Genomic DNA, 19,671 nt, shown 5'->3' with positions numbered 1-19,671 from the left:
CATGGTTTATACAGGATCAGCTTCTCTTCTTTTTATGATTTTTATCACTCTCAACATATTAAACAGTTAGTTTAACACTAGTTTTGACGCGTTTGACCACAGACGATGCAAATGGCTGAATTCCAACGGAAGAGTCAATATTTTGAACTTGGCTGGACAAGGTGCTCTGCGTAGTGTCTCAGAGAAGCTTATTTTGCTTTCAGAGGCAGGAATAGGCAACTTTAACTTGTCACAGACAGGCAGTGGAATCACACGTTTGTCTTTGTTCACATGGCTCTAGCATAAAGACCCGTGAGGATCAAAAGCAGTTTGTTTTCGTCTGAATCTTTGGATGGCACACTTGTACTGTATGTGAATCAACAGGAACATCTCCATGCTTTTTTTTTTTTTTCTTTCCAGTGTACAAAATACTCAGTTTTGCTCTTAGCAGAAGCATTTAATGAGAAGTGTCATTACACTCAGTGATCTTGGCTCATATTTTCCTGCTCTGAAGTACTCTTACATGGCAGTTTTCTGTTCAGTACCATCAGTTATTATGATGAAGAGTTCATCACTCTTCAGAGAGGCCCAGCCCACCTTCAGCCTTTTTATCTGTCATGTCTCAGTAACCAACCCATTCATTTACTCAAATGACATCTAGTAACAAACTATTAGTAGAACCCTGGCGTTACACTGCATGCTGCCATGCTCTTTATTGTGATTCTATTTTGCACCTCCCTCTCTGTCCTCTTCTTTTCCCCTCTTCTTATTGTACGTGTTTGAGTCTGTCTCTCTTAGACCAATAGCTTTAATGGCTTTATATAGAACTATAGATGCTCAGCAAGACATGTAAGATATACATCTCCCATCAGTATTAAAACGCACATAAATGGTTTAAAATTTTAACTTAAATTTTGCTGAAACATTTCCAACACACTCCTAATAGTTCACCATCAACACCATTTTGAAGTATCACCAGGATAGTCTTGTACATCTGCTGTCTTTCTGTCTCTGAATGTGTGTTTCCCAGCATGTGGCTGTGTCCGCCCACAGTCCAAATGACTTAGGAAGGACACCCTCCCATGTTCATTATGTAATAATTATGATGTTAATAATAACTAAAATTATATAACATTTGTCTTGGTAAACAGAGATGCACTGTATGTAGTCAGATAGGATTTTGTCCCATCTCCCATAGCTGCATGCTTGGCATGAAGGATTAGAATTCATATGTTATTACATTTTACCTCTTGTCATTCTTTCAGTTCATTAATCTCTTCAACTGTCACTGTATCTACTTTATCACATTATAAGCTTAAATCTTTGAATATCAGAAAAACATGTTTTTTCACATCATTTTCTATAAAGAAGGTAATGTTTCAGTTGTACACACACACACACACACACACACTCATGCTTCAGCCTGAAAATCAAAAGGAAATGTATTTTGTAATCCTTTAATGCACACATTTAGATAATCCTACAGTATATGGTAAATCAGCCTCACAGGAGAACATGTATTTTGCTGAGCTTGCTCAACGAAGACGTTTTCACTGCAGTTTACCACAAAATGTAATCAGACAAAACGTGCAACTGTGTGCATATCATGCCGTTTCAACTTGCAAACATAGTTACAACCCAGCTTTAGCTTTTCCTCTTTTTTTTCTGTGTCTAACTGCAATGTCTGAGTCTAAGGCTGTCTACACATAAGCAGAGCCAGCTGAACCTGATTTCGGGGCGCAGAGACATTTATGCACATAAACAAGAACCCCTGAAGTTCAGCACTGCTGCAAGTTTGAAAGTCATCGCTCTCTCCATTTGAAAATAATATCTCAAATAAGGACACAGAACGATTTAGTTGCTGATCATGTGTAGACAGCCCGACTCCAGCAGCTTATGATAGAGCCTGAGTAGATCCCTCGCTGCCTAACCTACGCTCAAAACTTATCTTACCTTCTCCTCTTGTTTCTTTTCCTCCCTCTCTTTCCCACTCTGCTCTTTCATTCTTTCATTACATATTTTTTCTGCGTTTGATCCCACCATCCTTTCTTCCTGCCCTTTTATAAGTTTTTCCACTTTCTGTTCCGTCTCCCTCACTTCCACACGTTGTGCTCCCGATCCTCCCCTCCATCCACCACCCATGCCTCCACACCTCTTCCCCCTCCTCTTGTTTGCGTAGGCCTGACCAGTGAGGGCGATGGTCAGGGTGAATCCGAGGTTCTGGATTGGTTAGAAGAAGTGGAGGAGGGCGGCTCTGATTGGTTAAACGGTTTCTTCACTTTCCTGTACGGTCTGATAAACCCCCTGGAGCCCCTGGAAGAGGAGGAGGAAGAGCAGCACAGTGCCTCAGGAAGAGTCGTGGAGGCGCAGGAGGAGGACGAGGATGAGGGAGGGGTCAGAAGAAGAGGAGCAAAAGATGATGGGAGTCAGGGGCAGAAGATCGTCATAGTCGGCCTCCATAACCAATAGCCTCAGGTCGATTATCCTTTTAATGCACTTGTTCTCAGCCGAAGGGCCTCGACTTCCAACAGCCCCAGCTACAGCGCCTGGAAGACTGTTCTGCAGTATTTTCTCTGCTTACGTTTGCAGGTCTGGGTATCTTAAACCAGCCAGCAGCTTTGGATATGAATATTTCCAGTCTAGCCTCTTGCTGTGGGCTCTGTTCAGGTGTGAATGCACACAGAATGCATTGTAAAATAAGGACAATACTTAATACCAGGTGTAAATGCAAAGGTCCCATGATCAGATGTCATTACCCTGATGATGTCTCCAGATACAGACTGCATGTTATTACCAGGCATTGGATTCGTGTAACTGGCACTGAAGGTGTGAAGGATTGCCTTTTTTAGATTCATGAGTATATATTGAGCCACATTCTTCGAGTTCTTGTGTATTCTGCAGGAATCAAGCTTCATATTGTTGTGTTTGTGTGGTTGTCTTATGCCATTCCTCTGCTCAGCAGCAGCAGTGTTTATCTGTTCCATTCTCCTCATTTTCCTTGAAACAGAATAAATACAAACATCTTGCACTCACAGTAGTTGAAGCCTAAAACTTGTTTAAGTCCAAAGTTCAGGTTTGTGACTCCATTTGTAGAATCAGTCCATGTTCAAATTGTGGTCATTTCAGTTTGTGCTGTGGGTCAAAGGTGAGGAGTGCACTGCAGTGAAAGGGTGTGAGTGTTTTAAGAGTCACAAGTGATGCAGAGGTGAGGCAAGTTTCGTTCATCATGCTTAAATTTGCTAATCGCTGCTGTAAGCACAGACAGCTGAAAGCAGCTGCAGGTGTATTGTGTAGTTTATATGATAGAGGGTGTGTTTTTTCCTGTGTCAATAAGTTTGCAGTGAACTTAATGGCTGTAATGAAAGCTTGGGATGACACCTGATGTAGAAACAGGCTAGTCCTGCTCTGGGTGGAGTGACTCCAGCATTGAGAACTAATCTACATGATGCAGCTCAGACACAAACACTAACTCTGAACATTAGAAACGGTTCAGCCTTTTAACATCATTTTAGAGCTGTACTTGTAAATGCACAGCGGTCATGTCACTCAACTGACTGCATTAAAAGTTGTGGAGGAAAGTTATTGTGCTGTGTGGCAAAAGCTGCTTTTAATGTTTCTCATTTGAGTTGTTGGATGAGCTGATGCATGTCAAATGTTGATTCTGAGGAAGTAATAGTAGATCAAATCTGTAAATGCATTGACTTGCATGTGGTGTAGAATGGCCTATTTATTTAGCTCATATGGTTATATATGTATATTTTTTTTCTCTATCACCCATGTGTGTGTGTGTTTGTGTTGATATAAACCCCAGCTAAGCAGAGTGTAGTACATGAGGAGAGGAAAAGAAGCAAACGCAGAGGTACCACATGTCTGTGTAGATGAGTCCGCTGAGCTCACTGGGTCACTGGGACAGAGCAGGGACATCCTGCCTCAGTTTCCAGCTGCTTCATACATTCAATTTGGTGTCCTAACACTCAAAAGCCTGCAGATGTTAACTCTATGACTGTTTAATTGTTCAGTGTCAACCAGCATATTTGATTAATTGCTTCTCAACATAAGGAGACAGGACTAACTCATAGTTTGTGGTCTTTTTCATGTTCTTGCCTTTTGTGGTCATATTGTACTTAATGTTAATTTTTATATCTCCTGTGGCATAGCATGCGATAGATTACTGTTCCTCTTCTTTAAGATTAAGTTTCTTGCAAGGACTAATTCCATACAGCAGTACAGTAATTTACAGACATTTAATACACAAATGCATCATCCCTGTGTGTTCCCAGTCCAACCAGAACTCTCAGAGCCTAGGTTCAGGAGGAGAGAGAGGACAAAAGCAGGAACCAGAGGAACTAAGTATCTGGCAGGAATGAGATCAGCGTCTCTAGGCCTAGGTGGGCTGCTGGCTTTGGTCTGTTAGTATGAACCATGGGTTGCTTGTACAGTGTGATGTAGTGGTGAAATGAACAGTGGGTCATTTATGACTTCCAGTTGGTGATCATCATAAATTACATTTTTTATTATACAAATGGTTAATTTGTTTCCTTTTGAAATGATTAGTGAAAGGTCCTAAAAGTATGTTAAACTGTTGAAATTGCTTTATTCTTCACTACATCTCTTGGTTTATCATTTTGCATAAAGAAGCCCTGCATGGTAGGTGTTGCGACTGTGGAGACAAAAGCATTATGTGTCTGCAAGCTTTACTTCTACGGTGGCACAAGTAATCATGTCGCTTTTCAAATATGGCTCAGATTCTGGCTTTGAATCCAACAGGTCACCACTTAGTGCAATACCTGGCTGGAGTTATAGTGTACATAGCTGAGTTTGAGTTTTGTCTAACTAGTTTGCTTGGTTGTTAACGACAGCAGTGCGTCTTCTGCTGCAGAAAGCCAGTTTGGTTTGTTTGCTTTAGCTTCAGGCTGAGATGAGCTTGATGTGTTGGTTCAAGTAGAGCTAGCAGTAAATAGAGCTGTTTGAAGGGCTGTGTGCAAACACTGCAACTGATATTGGACTGTTGGAATGATGAGCAGTAAATGGGCGGATTGCTTGATCGTATATAACCACACAGCTATGACATGTGAAACACTCCAGTGTTGTAACTCCTGTCTTGTTTTTGTGCGACATCAGATGAAAAACCTGGAGATGCAGCCAGAGGCGCTAAGAAAGGTATCACCATGCAGCTACTTGCATGAAGCTGTGCTGTGCTACAGTGTGGGTTAGACTAATGGATGAAGTTTCAACTACTCACAACTCATTGTGGTCTGGATCCAACGGATTGTTTGTTTAATTTAAACAAACTAAAACCCTCCAGATATATATTATAAATGAAATACTGTTTTTTATAAATGAAGTAGTGAGTTATTAACCCATTTTAAAGGGTTGGTTTGTGGAAATTTAAAGATGTTTGGCCTAATTCTGTGCTTGTGCTTCATGAGTGAAACCCTTTGTTAAACCTTAGCAGTGTACCGGAAGCTACCAGAGTACCTTAATTTTAGTTAATCAAAGAAATGACCTTGTTGTACCAGCTAAGTGAATCAATCACTAGGTTTGTGTTTTTAGTCCTTTAAGTTCTCAGTCACTACTAGCTAGCTTCAAACTAGTAATTTACTATATCAGGGAGGACCATTAAAACTTTGTAAATGTCTTATCTAGAAAGCACTTCAGTAATATGTAAATTCATTGATAGGAAACATCTGTGGCACCGTCATATAAGAAGCCACCAATTCTTTAAACTGGAAGTGACTGTTAGCATCACAAACTGTAACATAATTTCCAAAAATAACAGTTTTAGGAATCAAAAGTTAAATTAAACTGAACTGCCAATCCTTTGTGAATGTAGGTATAATTTTGTTTTATTTCTATCTGCATACCTGGAGAAATCCGTGTGTTTTAGAGTTAGTAGTATTCATGCAGTTTACAGTGATGAAAATAACAGATTATGGTAACCAAACCAATGTCATTTGGTCATTTATTTTAATATTATTTAGTCAACGGTTGGTTAGATATGTCGACCGTATTCCGTATCTCTTTTACTCTTCGCTGAGAGGGTCAGAGGTTAGCAAGCTAACGATAACTTTGTCCGTTAGTTCATTCAGCTAGCTCACACAACTGCTCAATCTGGCAGTTAGTAGATGTAAATATTTATTAACACCTCCAGTCTACATAAGACTGAGTCTGGTGCAACCAGTTTTAATTAGTGATGCGTAACTCTCTTCTTAGTAAACACTTTTGTTAGAAGTTTGAATTATGACTAGCTGCTGAAACTGGCTCAGGGTCTAAATCCTGGTCTATGCTGGTTTACACCAGTTTCAAATGAATTTGAACTCTTCACTGTTATCTACAAAGTCTATTCACTGCTTTGAGGAGAAAGGAAGAGAAGTATGACAAGGACCTGGCCTCGAACTGGTTTTAACTGACGCACAAACGTGCACCAGCCTGCCTGATGTGTGGTAAATTACAATAACAGAGTGCATTTCAGCATGGCCTTCTTCCCATGATAACTCATTTTACAAGTGGTGAAACACAACAGTGTCATTGGTCATCCATCCCAGGAACCTTTCCAACTAAGGACGCAGGCTTGAAGCTTCGGGAGGCTCTAAAGCAGCAGCTGGCCATCATCCATGAACGCGTGGAGGCCAAGAAGCTGGCCAGGCTGGCTCTGGCTGAGGTCAGACAGCTATTGGCTAAAGAGGAGGAGGAGAAGGAGCTGGAGCTGGGGAGGAAGGAAATAACAGCCAAAGTGAAGGAGAGGGTGGCTGCCAGGTTGAAAGTGGAAGAGGAGAAGATAGAGAAAGAAGAGATGGAGAAAGCTCTGGAGAAACTAAGGAAGGAAAAAGCAAAACATCCGGATGAGAACAAGGAGGAGAAGGAAGGGGAGAAGAAATCAAAGAAAGAGGGGGAAAAGGAGGAAAAGTCAGAGAGAGAGGGGGAGGGAAAGAAAGCACAGGAGGAGGACAAGGGGAGGGGGAAAGAGAAAGAAAAAGGCAAGAAAAGCAAATCTGAAAGAGGAGGCAAGAATTGAAGTCAGAGAACTATATTGATCCCATAGGAAGCCAGCCTTGGGGATGGGTATTGAACCTCAGTACTTCCTGAAGAGTGCCCCTAATGCCAACTATCGAACGCTGACATCAAATGTCTGTCAGATTCAGTTACTTGTTTACTTATTCTTCAATCAGGCAGTCCTTGATTTACACAACATTTAATATTTGAGAAATTTGGCTTTTTTAAGTAAGAAAAGGTTCTGTAAGCAACATCTATATTTTTCAAAAGAAGGTGTGTATTGATACTGAAACTCAGGTATTGGCACTGGTATCGAAAAATGTCAAAACGATACCCAGCCCTACATATAGATCAGTGACTTAGATTTAAGTCATGGTGCAAATGTAGGCTACTTTATCACCTATTCAAATAGTTTTACAAAAAATAAAAGGTATACAAATTAAAATGCATTGTAACCAATAACAACAACAAGGCGATAAAACAGCTTTTCTGGTGAGGATGAAGAGAAGTCACTTTCCAGCCTATGAATTAAATATATTGAATGTGTGGTACTGTTGTCTGTGTTCTGGAGCTAGTTAGTTTTTCAACTAGCAAAACCAATGAGGGACCGCAGTGACATACAAAACCACAATTGCATAGTGAGCAGACACCATCACTCTACAACTAAAGTACTGTGCTGGAAATTAGCTTCACTGTGGGGCTGTGAACTAACCATTTGGGAATCACTGGTTTAAGAGTTGTTAGCCAGCTGCCGTTTTTCTCTGTCAGTCTGTTTTTAATTACAGGATGAGGGGGGGGGGATGGAATGGTAGGGACGAAGGGGAGCAATGGAAAATGTTCAGGGGTTAGAAGAAACACTGCAAGAGTTTCTAAAGCAACGATATCAAGTGTGACGTACTTTAGTGTTCATGATTTTCATATTTAGATTTGACTAGATTAAAATCAATGGGTCCACCCAACCCTTCACTTTAGAATTTATGAGACGTTTTTTCTTAATTTAGTATGTATTTCATGAATGTTATATTCTTGTTTTGTCAATAAAGTTTGTGAATGCCTGTAGATGCCCCTTTTTATTTCATGTGTGAAGGCCAATGCCTTGTGTTTCCATCAGAGTGTGTGATAGCAAGGTGACAGGAATGGATATCATATTATGAATCTATATGACCTCAGATCATCATCCAGTTGAAACTCTACACTTGGGATAACACAATTACTCTCCAGCACACCACATTAATGACATCGCATTTGATAATTGTGTCGAAATGTAACACAAATATTTTTCTGTCAGCTGAAGTCATAACACAATGTGCCAATATGATATTTATGAGATTTTCAATTAAACTTCAAAGAGTCAGCAAAAGAATACCCATGCCTTTCTCAGCTGGTTTGATCAGTGTGTTGGTTTATGTATATGAAGTTCACAATGTTATACAATGACTATCTGTTTATCATAACATACATGTGCCACAGTCCAGCAAAACCAGCTAGACTACTTACTGATGAACTGCATCTGCCACACACATTAGTGTATGACATCTATAAATCTAACACATATTTAAAACCCCAGTCACTCAATATGGGCTGATATTTTTCAGCATGCACTCACACTCACACACACATATATACATGTACATATCCTGTGGCTATACTGTACACATACATATGTTTCCTGCCAACAACCTGTGCATCATCTCATGTAGGACTGAAAGAGAAAGCCGTCGTCGTCACTTCCCGTAGCGAAGAGGCCGCCGCCCCAGTGGAGACTTCTGCTCCTGAACCCACACCAGAAGGTACCACACATGTTCATTATGCACACATACTCATACACACACACACACACACACACATTCTCTCAACTGGTGTGACAGGAACATGTTGATGGTAGATAATGGGTGAAGAGGGAACACAGGTGTTGCATGGTAACAGATCTCCACAATGGGATTGAGCTCATCCGTTGGTGGTATCAGTGTCATAGCAGCCTGATATGGATATCAAAACCTCACCCTGGGGCTCCAGTTAAATGGCTCTGTGTGCATCATACGCATATCCTCAGTATCTATAAAACTTCAAAAATATTTTAGAGTGGATGAAGGCATAATTAAACTAACAAATAGCCTCTTACATTTAATTTATTTTGATGACGACACAAACTTTGTCAACATGTAGTCTCATTAAAAAAAAAAAACAGCTGAAGTAAACAGGTCTTTTCACTTAATCCACTTGATTAGACCTCCAGTCATTACTGTGTGGGTGGGTAGAGACTGTGCTCCACTGACATCTGATTCATCCGATGATTTTTCTGTTGGTTTTGTTGCATCTGCTGTCCGGCTGCACCTTTACTATTTTGGTTCACTCTCAGCGCTCTAATAGTGTTTTTTTCCGCTGCAGCAGTTGTTTTCAGAGAAAAAGCTCTAAAAAGCCACTTTACACCACCTGCTCAGCACCAAACGGCAAACACACACAGTTAGCTGTAGACTAGCTGGTGAACATAGTGGAGCATTTAGCAGCTGAAGAGCCAGATATTTTTCTCAGGAGTTGGTAGAGAGTAAAAACAGAGCTAAAAGAGGAGTGAATATTGGACAGAAACACGACTCCAAAATGAATGATAATGTTGCTCCGTAACTGCTGGATGTGGAAATAAGCATCTGTTTGCTAACAAGTTAAAAGCTGATATGTCAGTTTTGTGTTCACAACTTGTTTCCGTTGCCCCCAAGTGGCAAAAAAAAACAAACAGTTGTTGCAAGTTAAATCATTTAAATTGGTACATGTAGTTTGATCTGATGTAATTCCCAGCATAGCTTCACCAAAACACAACCTAAGAAGAGGTTTAATCAGACAGAATAAGTGAAAACCTTCATAGCTGTGTTGGTGTGCTGGGCCTTTAATGATGGCACTGCATGGAAAGATGAAGTCAGAAAAATTGAAACCAAAATAAATTATAAAAATCAAAACAAAGTTAAAGCAAAGCTGTACAGCTTATTCTGCTTATTTCCTGGGAGATCGCAGTTGATTTAGCTGTAATTAATAGATGAGAAATATTCAAAGTTTTATCAAAATAATTCTGTTTAGACAATCATATGTTTGTCATTTCACAAATAGCATGACACCATGCTCTGTAACATACAAACGCTCCAAATCAAACAGCTTACTATAAGAATCTGCTTAGCCAGAAAAAATAAAGAGCATTTCAGATATCAAATACCAACATTTTGCATTACCAAGATATGTCACCATATGCCCATTTATATACATTCACTTTATTTCATCATGCCACTCTGTCCTCAGCTGTTGTTGAGCCTGATCCAGTGCCTGTGGAAGATGTGATCGAAGCTGCTGTAGCAGAGGAAATTGCTGCTCCACCAGGTACGTGAGTGTGTATGCCTCAGTGTGACTACAGTGTTAGAATATGGCATCCATCATTGCAGGCACACAAGTAATAGATGCAGAGACGTTAGATAAGTTACATCCAAATGTCTAGTTACACTACAGTGAGTATAAAGGACTCTCTCTCAAGGGTTGGTGTGAGTTGCCTCCACAGGATGGACTCTGATAAACATACTGACATATTGCCAAGCTGTGGTGTGAATCTGTACAACTCTCTGCTTCTCCTCTCCAGAGCCTGAACCTGAGGTAGCAGCTGAGCCTGAACCAGAACCTGAGGCTGAACCAGAGCCTGAACCAGAGCCTGAACCAGAACCAGAGCCAGTGGAGACTCCTGAGGTTTGTACAGACCAGGTTGAGTGTTAGAAAACCCTCAGCAGACCTCTCTCTGTCTTAATCCCTTTCCAGATCTTCCCTTCTCAAGTTGAAAATGTAAAAGCAAATGTACACAAGAAGTTGAGAGGCATTTAGTCCTTAAGGGACTCTGTTATAAACCCGCACACATGCAAGTGTGAACCTGTTGTTGACATGTGGGTGGTGTATTCCTTTTTCAGGTGATTGAGGAGGATCCAGAGGTGCTGGAGGAGGAGCTTCCTGCTGTAGAGGAGGAGGTTCCTGTGGAGGAGGCTCCTGTGGTGGAGGTATGTAGTTTTTGTTACTGTGTGTTGCATCATAGTTGCATGCCTATTTCTTACACACTTTGCTACGCTGGCAGATGGAAACATTTTAAGTGGTAGAAAGGTCTCTTATCCTCTCTACAGGATAAAATAAGTCATTTGCACAAACTTTGCACTCAGCATAACAAATACTAGTAAACAATCTTAATTTCCTTGTCAATCTACCAATTTTTGTTTTTATAAGCAATCTCTTAAACCTCTTACAGTTGTTTGTCTCTCTTTTGTCCAGTTTTGAACTAATCTACTAATTCTAACCTGTGCCACCTATTAGAGAACACAAAAGAAAATACTTGTTTAAAACAACTAATGCTCAGATAAACATGAAAACATCTCCAATAAATTTAAACTGGTAACACTTTACTTCAAGTCCCCAGTTAGCATTTATAAGCAGTGTATAAACAATTAATAAATGATTTATAACACACAAAGGACACAAAAAGACATTTTTAGTGTTTATTAATGTACAGTATTTATCAGCAATTATAACGTGTGAAGATATATTTCATATCACAACTGTATAGTCAAGTCAGTTTTGTTTAAATAGCCCAATCTCAAATTTACAATCAGTACAACATACAACACCCTCTTTCCAACGACCCTCAGAGCGGATAAGTAAAACCTCCCTAAGAATAATACTTTTTAGGCAGTTTATCCCAAAAATAAAGTAAACTGTGTTTTACTATAATATATGGCTTATTATTGTAAAACTGTATTTCTGCTGTTTAACTCTTATATAAAGAAGTAAAGTAAATTCTGGTAGTCTTTCTGTACACTCTATAATTGTCTGAAATCAGTCAGCTGTATCTTGACTGTCCTCCAGTGTGGCTGCCAATCAGACCTCTAGTTAATTAGCAGAGAAGCTGCCTAAACCAGAAAGGGCCTGTTCACTCGAAGGGTAGAAAAGAGGCACTGTGTAGTCCACTCTTTTACAAGGAAACAAATGAATACTGTTGCAGATTTAAAGTGTTCCTTGAGCACACGTCTGGTCAAATAGTACAGCCCTGTGCCAGTATGACACTACTTCTAGCATGACCTGGTATGGTTGACCTTAATATTTTAAAAATGATAATGACACAAGAACAAAAAATGCTGTTGATCTTTCTGATTCTCATAATCAGTTTTTTATGATTGAACTTTAGTTTTGATACATAGGCTTGTGCTTAAGACCTTCTGACCCCATGAAAGTTGAACATTTATTAAATGTATTCCTACTTGTTTCTTATCTTTCCCTATCTTTTCCTAACCTTTGGTTGGTTTGATTGATTTCAGGATGCTCCAGTTGAGGAGGAGGCAGCAGCTGAGGAGGTGGAGGAACCAGCAGAAGAGCAGGCTGTGGAGGAGGAGGCTGTTGACGAAGCTGTGGAAGAGCTAGCATCAGAGTTAGAGGCTGCGGTGGAGGAGGCTGCTGAGGAGGTGGCAGCAGCTGTAGAGAGCGAGGAGACCGCAGAGGAGGCAGCTTCTGTAGAAGAAGCTGTCGAGGAGCCCGCTGAAGAGGAAGCAGCTCCTGCAGAAGAGGCTGTTGAGGAGCCCGCTGAAGAGGAGGCAGCTCCTGCAGAGGAGACTGTCGAGGAGCCCGCTGAAGAGGAGGCAGCTCCTGCAGAGGACGCCATCGAGGAGCCCGCTGAAGAGGAGGCAGCACCTACAGAAGCTGAGGAGGAGGTAGCAGAAGAGGAGGAGGCAGCTGCTGAGGAGGAACCTGCTGATGAGCCTGCTGTAGAGGAGGCAGCTGCTACAGAAGAAGATGTAGCAGAAGAAGAGGAGGCAGCACCTTCAGAAGAGGCTGTAGAGGAGGTAGTAGAAGAAGAGGAGCAGGCACCACCTTCAGACGAACCTGCTGAGGATTCTGCTGAAGAGGAGGCAGCTCCTGTAGATGAAGCTGTGGAGGAGGTAGCAGAAGAGGAGGAGACAGCTCCTTCAGAAGAGGCAATAGAGGAGGCCGCAGAAGCAACTCCAGAAGAAGCAGTGGAGGAGCAAACAGTACCAGGTAGAGTCACAATTTATTAGTTATCAACATAAACTTCATTTCCAACTATTTTGATGGTCAGTTAATCAATTTGAGTCATTTGTCAAAATGACTCAAAGTGGCCCCAGCCTCTCTGGTGTGATGTTTTTGAGTTTTGTGGTTTGGTTAGTCTTCTACAATTGTAAAACAAATATATAGATTTTGGACTGTTGGTTGCACAAAACAATTTGAACATTTGAAGATGTCACCAGGGATGACTGAAGAGCATTTTTCACCATTTTCTGACATTTTACAGACAAAACGATTAATCAGTTTGATTATTCAATTATTTGAGAAAATAACTGACAGATGAATCAATAGTATGCCCAGTACCAGTTTAACAGTAGTCTTTGGTATTGTCAGGATACCCAGTTTTTGACAAATACTAATAGTGAGCTTAAGATCTCCTCCAGACATTTAAGACACATGGAAATACTGCTTTTAATAATAGTGTCTAATATGTTTTATTCACAAAAGTTAAAATATGCCATTAATAATTCTTTAAATGACATTACTCCATCTCCCTCATCGAAAAATCCAGAATCTATGAATATGCAAACATTTGTCATTTCAAAAGTTCAACTATTTGACACAAGATGTTTCCACAACACTGTTGTGCAAGTTTCATACTTAACCACGATTGGCTCCAAATTTTTCAACAATTGAATGTGAACAGGGATTAAAAAGCCAGACTGCAGCTGTCCAGGAGAAATACTCTCCAAGTGTTCAGTGGAAATGGATTAACTACCAAGAACCTCACTAACTAAGCAACTTCCACTCCTGCCTGATACCAAGCTTGTCTAACAGTAGATAAAGTAGCTTTATCAGCCAGTCATAACTTAACGATAACTGAACCATCAGGGCAGATTAAAGTCCAGGAGACTCATCTTAACTATCAATAATAGTATTTCACATACTGTCAGTAGACTAACGGCATTATTCAGAGAAATGAGACTTTATTTCCTCCCACTGTTGAGTCACAAGACATCTGCTATCACTTCACATGGTTTCTGCCAAGGTGTTAGCATGGAGTGCTGGAGCTGATGATACAAAGATGATTTCTTGCGGCGGTGTTGTACAAGTGCTAAAGTAATGTTTAAAAGAATTCTATTTTCTGGAGCGTACAGTTGTTCATGGTTTCTTTTTATTCCACAGTCACAGACACAGATGAAGAGGAGGTAGCACAAGAGGTAGAGGAGGCAGCAGAAGAAGGTGAGTACACACACACACACACACACACACACACACACATACACGCTTGACATCTAAAGACCCAAATCAACTAAAGGGTATATATGCACAGCTGGGGTAAAAGCTTTGTGAGGGGATATCATCACATCATGTTTAAGATCTTTGGTCTGACTTCACATGTGTGTTTCTGTTTGCAGCAGCAGAGTTTTTTGAGACAGAGGAACAGATTCAGGATGAGCCCACAGGTAAACTCTACTTCACTCTTGTTATGATAGCTTACACATGACCTTTAGAGTTATGACCACACTAAGGGTCGGTTTATGCTCCAAAGGGAATAAGTTCATACGACATGTTGTCTGACCTCGTTGGAAATCAAATGTTTATAGTTGTTCTAAATGGCCACACTTGAGGATAATGAAGACATTCAGTGTTGTACTCATAAATAGTTGTGTTAAGGATGAAAAAAGACACTAAAGGTGGCTGTATACTCCTTCAGACATGCTTGTCAGACGGTGGAAAAGCCCATTAAACCCCCTTCACCTGCACCTTTCCCATAGCAGATAAGGGGGGGGGGGCTGCTCACGGCTATTTCTGTAACTTTCTGAAACGGACAAGCCGACCTTCACACCCACTTCACACATTGATCGGCCAGCTGTGCAAGATGTGAGAAAGGCGTGAGGGTTTGAGCTTCTCTCTCTAGCTCTCCCTTTTTCATTCATAGAACAACTATTTATGTCACTTTTCATGTCAACAGCCAAGTGCAACACTATGCTTGACTTCCAGGAGAGAATGTCTAAAAATATGCACCGTTATCCCCGTATCTGAACGATAGTGCGTCTCCCTCGTCCCCAGAGTTGTAAAGTTATGACACATTATGTCGTACAGGGGTAATGACATAAGGCCAGAACAGCTGTTAGCATGTGAATGTCTGCTATCTAATATCTGCTGTCAATGTGTAACTGATAATCAGCTGCACTTTGGCTGCTTTTAAAGATGAACACACTATCTGTTCGTTTTGTTACTAGAAAGCTTGTGAAAGGACAATTCATGTATGTTTTTCTCCACATGTTCCCCCTCAGACACAATTATACAATACATCATCAAATACAAGATCAGAGACTAACACACTGAGAGATATTTTGCCCATGAGAAGACTAAGCATCATCCTGTTTGTGTTTCCTATAGAAACGTAGAGGCTGCCACGGTCGCCGTGGTGACGGAGCAGGGACCCACTGACGTTGCATCAGCACCATCTGAGCGTGCTCAGAACGATGCATCTCTCCACCTCCAGAGAAACGATTGAGTTGTCATGACATCACTCGCCTCTCCCCCCCCCCATCTTTCTCACCCTCCCTTTGTTTTCACCTTCCTGTTCAATTCCTTTCAGTGTAAATGAGTCGGATAATGGATGAATTGTTTACTAATATGGTACTCCTGTTTTTACCCTTCTCCTTCTTTTGTTCACCTTTTTTTTTATCTTAAGCAGAGCACCCATTTCCATTTTTGTTCAGGGTGGTTTAGTTCTGTGTGTCTGTGACCAGATGTGAAGTCTATGTGCTCTACTTGTACAACACGTCTACCCGAGTCTGTATCTGCAAGAGCTGAAAAAGTAAACCAGTCCGGAACTTTATTTTGAAGTCTCTCAGTGATGTAGTTTGGCTTCCTGGAGCCAAATTGTGTTGCCAAGCAAAATAAGGCCAGAGCTCATAACTGAAAAGCCATCCTTTGGCAGTTTCAAAACCGTCTCTGAGTTTAAAGGACTCCTGTCCACCTGGTGACTCATCAGGTTCTGAAGCTTCACAGATTCAAAACTCAGCTGGAGCAAAAAAACAAACTAGAAATCTTTCTCTGAGCACCTCGGGTGGTGTTACCCAATCCCTCCTTCTAACAGAATCAGCTCTGTGGAGGCAAGAAAACAACATTTCTACTTTTAGAAATCAAATCAGAGTTAAATTTCTGTCCCTGTTTTGCAGTGTAACTTCAGAATTTAGAACATCAGCTTTAAATTCAGCCGTTTGGTTCTGGTCTCAGTGTTGTAGATTCTATGCAAAACTGCCGCGATGTCCCTCACCCCCTCCTCACCCCTCCTCACCCAGCCAGTTTATTTACCACTCAGTATGCGTCGACTCCAGGATGAGCCATATGCTAGCACGTTCACAGAGAAAGCTGTGTGTGTGTGTGCGTGTGTGTGTATGTGTGTGTGTGTGTGTGTGTGTGTGTGTTTTGAGTGTGTGGATGTATTCCTTATGTACCCCATGATGACAAATCTTTTACTAACCAATCCCTTCTGTGAGCCGTAGATGCCGTGATGTAGTTTTGGAGAGTTTTTTTTTTTTTTTTCAGTTTTGTTCTGTAACTATCTGTACCTCTGTCTGCGTGTGTGTTCTGTAGATTTCTAGCTTTCTTTTTTTTTTCTTTCATATTTCCAGATAAGTTTTAACTGAAGTTGAAACTTTAAACTTTAACTCTTTTAGTTTAAAACCTTAACTGTGATGAAAATGAGGACACCATGGATGGTGCAAAGCCGTCTAACCAGTGATACATGGATCCTTTTAGCAGGCTGCCTGATACTGAAGTGTTTTACCCCTGTGTGATCCAGATCCCACTTCTGTCTCCACCGCTTCAGTGTGGCAGATCTGTAGGTTCTGGCTCACAGAGGGTTAAATAAACACACAGGTGTCATGTTCCTTTGGAAGTCCAGTCTAAAAATAGCTTGTTTTTGTTTGTCACAAGCATGGCTGGATTAAGCCACTAGGAGGCCTCGGGGCAAAAAATGAGCAGTGAGCCCCCTTTAACCCCCCTGATTGTGGTAATGCTGTTAAACATAAATTCATTAAGGAACATGCACCATGTCATTTTGACACAGGTAGATAAGATGGCGAATAATCCACAACCTGCCTAATTTGATAAATGTGCATTCTCTGTAACAAAATTGCAATTCATGAAATGACCTCAAATCAACACGTAATGAATCAGGGGCTTTTGGGATCTGGTTTGGTGATCCGGCCTCGGTCATGAGGCTTCATCAATGTCAAAACTTCACTGCCTCATTCTCTCTGCTCAAAAACTTAATAGCTGTGTGTTTTTATTTTCTTTCTTTGAGGGAATTTGTTGTTTCCTCTTCTTTTGTGACATCAACATTTGTCTTGTGTTTTTTAAAATGATTGATCCATGATAGCAGGGCGTCTGCAGGCCCAAACCACCACAGCAACATCTTAACACCTCATTCCACTGCAGAACTGCCGAGTGAGCATTTTATATCTTAATTAGAAGGTGATGGCCACATTCCCTGTTGTTAAGTGTGCATCACCTTGTACTGGATGAGAGATATTGGTGACACTAATACAGCTTTGGGAAATTGGGTAGACACCCTGAATAACACATTTCTGATGTGATACTGACAGTAAACAATATGTAGATGATATGTAGGAATTGATTGCGGAACAACACTACTGTTTGTGGTAGGAGTGGAAGATTAGGAAAAAACATTAAAAAAAAAAAATGTTTGATTTTGAAGTCTCAGTCCCACTTTGTGTCTCTAGTCCTCACATACTGTAACTACTAGTCTGTTTTTTAGGGATGCAACACATTCCAGTGGTGTGCAGTAGCTGTTTTTGTAGGATGTCTTTTTTTTCCCTCTGTAACACTAGCTGGGTCTTTTCTACTTTCTAACACTTTGTAAGTCATTGTGAACTGTAAAACCTTTTTAACATTGAAGATTACAATCTTTACCGAGAGAGCTTCTAGATTTTTAAAATGAACATTTTTAAAAAGGACTTGGAGAAATAAAAAAATCTGAAAATGCTTTAAAAGCTTTTTTACAAAGCCATAAGCTGCTTGTGACAGGCAAGTTTAGGGAGCTGTGCTACTTCAGGACAAACTTTATTCTCTTAAGAATACAAAAACCACAAGCAATAAAATAAAACGGCAAAGCAGCCACACTGCAGCAGCCTGATGAAACCGATGTTTGTTTTTTCATTACTAATCTTTGATCAGAAGTCATGTACATGCTGTAAAAGGTTGTGATGCGTGGGCAAAGGAGGTGGCGGTTATTAACTTACAGTATCTGCTGAAACACTACAATAGCTGTTCAGCAGCCTGAACTCCGGTCAGTTATGGAGAAATATTGCTGTTGGCTAAAAACTGCCCGTCCCTTTGCCTCACAGTGTCGTCTGTCAATCATAACCTTCAGTCTGCAGCTGTCCTGTAGACGCTGAAAATGGTGATTAAATTATTGTGAAGTAATGATGATAATAATGGATTGTGTGAAGGAGAGTTGAAGTGTCACAGTTTTCTGTAAATGATCTGTTCTGGGAGCAGCAATAAAAGGTTTGGGACAACACAGCGGTGACTGCAGTCGTTTTATTTATACACTTTGTCACACATCACCCCTGCTGCCACTCTTCTCTATTCATGTTCCACAGAGATGCCAGTAAAGTTAGGCTGTATTCTGTATGCCTGTGGCTCAAAAAACAAAGTATGTATCACAAATTGACAAAGTTCTTTACAATATAAAAATGTAAATACCAGGTACTGTAAACTTACTGCCTGTACAATTTATAGGCTGTGTGAAAGCAGTATGACTCAACTTTCTGTAGTAACAAATTTGGCCACAAGGTGTCACTATATTGCTATTTACTCACTTAGCACTCTGATATCAGTGTTAGTCAGGGAGACAGTGTGGCACCATCATGCATAGCAATCCATCATGATAGGAGAATTAAGACAGAAATATAATCATAATTTATTTTTTATTTCAAAAATAATTTTGGCAATATTAGCTTTATTTGCAGACTGTGCACTGATTATTTTATGATAAATGCATCTTCTATGCATAATTGAGCATCACAATTGTAGGATCATATATACAATTAATGTACTGTACTTCCAAAAGTTGAGTTTACAGCCATAAGTGAAATTTTTTTTCTTATTCTTTCCTAGAAATACTTTTCCAACCAAAAAATGGTGCTGAGTCCCAGACTTTAATCCAGTTCACCTGCACTGAAACTGAGAGGTCTCCAGCTCTCGGATGTATTATATCTATATATATGATTTTATTATACATTCATGCTCCAGTTGCGTCTCCTAGATCACTGTGCAATGTATCCAATGTTGAAAAATCCAACATTCTGATTGGCCTACAGTCCTCATGTGACATATGCAGACAAAATGGCGGACACGGTGGCAGACATCTTGAACCTCTGCAGTTGACAGGAAATCACATGACCTTAGCAGCGGAAGTTGGTCTTTGTGTCGTTTTTGTGTGAACATCTGCATTGCATATGTGTGTAATCCACTTTTGGCAGAAAAGGCGAGAAGGCGAGAGGACTTTACAGCAGTAAGATACAGAGTCTATTGAGTTGTGCTGAGCAAAACTCGGGAGAGACCCAGCAGCCATCAAGGGGGTAACTCTGGGACTGAAAAGTGAAGCCGATGCAGAAGTGCCTT

At 40.6% G+C, this 19,671-nt stretch overlaps 1 protein-coding gene across 7 annotated transcripts in view; it reads left to right on the top strand.

Annotated features, from left to right (window-relative positions):
- Positions 1 to 18,565, top strand: part of asph (aspartate beta-hydroxylase) — a 31,042-nt gene extending 12,477 nt beyond the window's left edge. For 5 of the 7 annotated variants that reach the window (XM_067604851.1, XM_067604853.1, XM_067604854.1 and 2 more), the window contains 8 exons: positions 8,673 to 8,762; positions 10,258 to 10,335; positions 10,589 to 10,692; positions 10,908 to 10,994; positions 12,300 to 13,014; positions 14,188 to 14,244; positions 14,421 to 14,468; positions 15,409 to 18,565. In XM_067604851.1, the coding sequence (XP_067460952.1) occupies positions 8,673 to 8,762; positions 10,258 to 10,335; positions 10,589 to 10,692; positions 10,908 to 10,994; positions 12,300 to 13,014; positions 14,188 to 14,244; positions 14,421 to 14,468; positions 15,409 to 15,416 (1,187 nt within the window). In that variant the 3' untranslated portion in view covers positions 15,417 to 18,565. Of the gene's footprint in view, positions 1 to 8,672; positions 8,763 to 10,257; positions 10,336 to 10,588; positions 10,693 to 10,907; positions 10,995 to 12,299; positions 13,015 to 14,187; positions 14,249 to 14,420; positions 14,469 to 15,408 lie in introns of all 7 variants that reach the window. The other 2 variants (XM_067604849.1, XM_067604850.1) reach the window with 2 other exon arrangements.
- The last annotated feature ends 1,106 nt before the right edge of the window (positions 18,566 to 19,671 follow it).

This window comes from Thunnus thynnus, chromosome 12 (assembly GCF_963924715.1).
Source record: "Thunnus thynnus chromosome 12, fThuThy2.1, whole genome shotgun sequence".
Lineage (NCBI taxonomy): Eukaryota > Metazoa > Chordata > Actinopteri > Scombriformes > Scombridae > Thunnus > Thunnus thynnus.
Note: the sequence above shows the minus strand (reverse complement) of the source record. Positions and strands in the feature narration are given on the sequence as shown.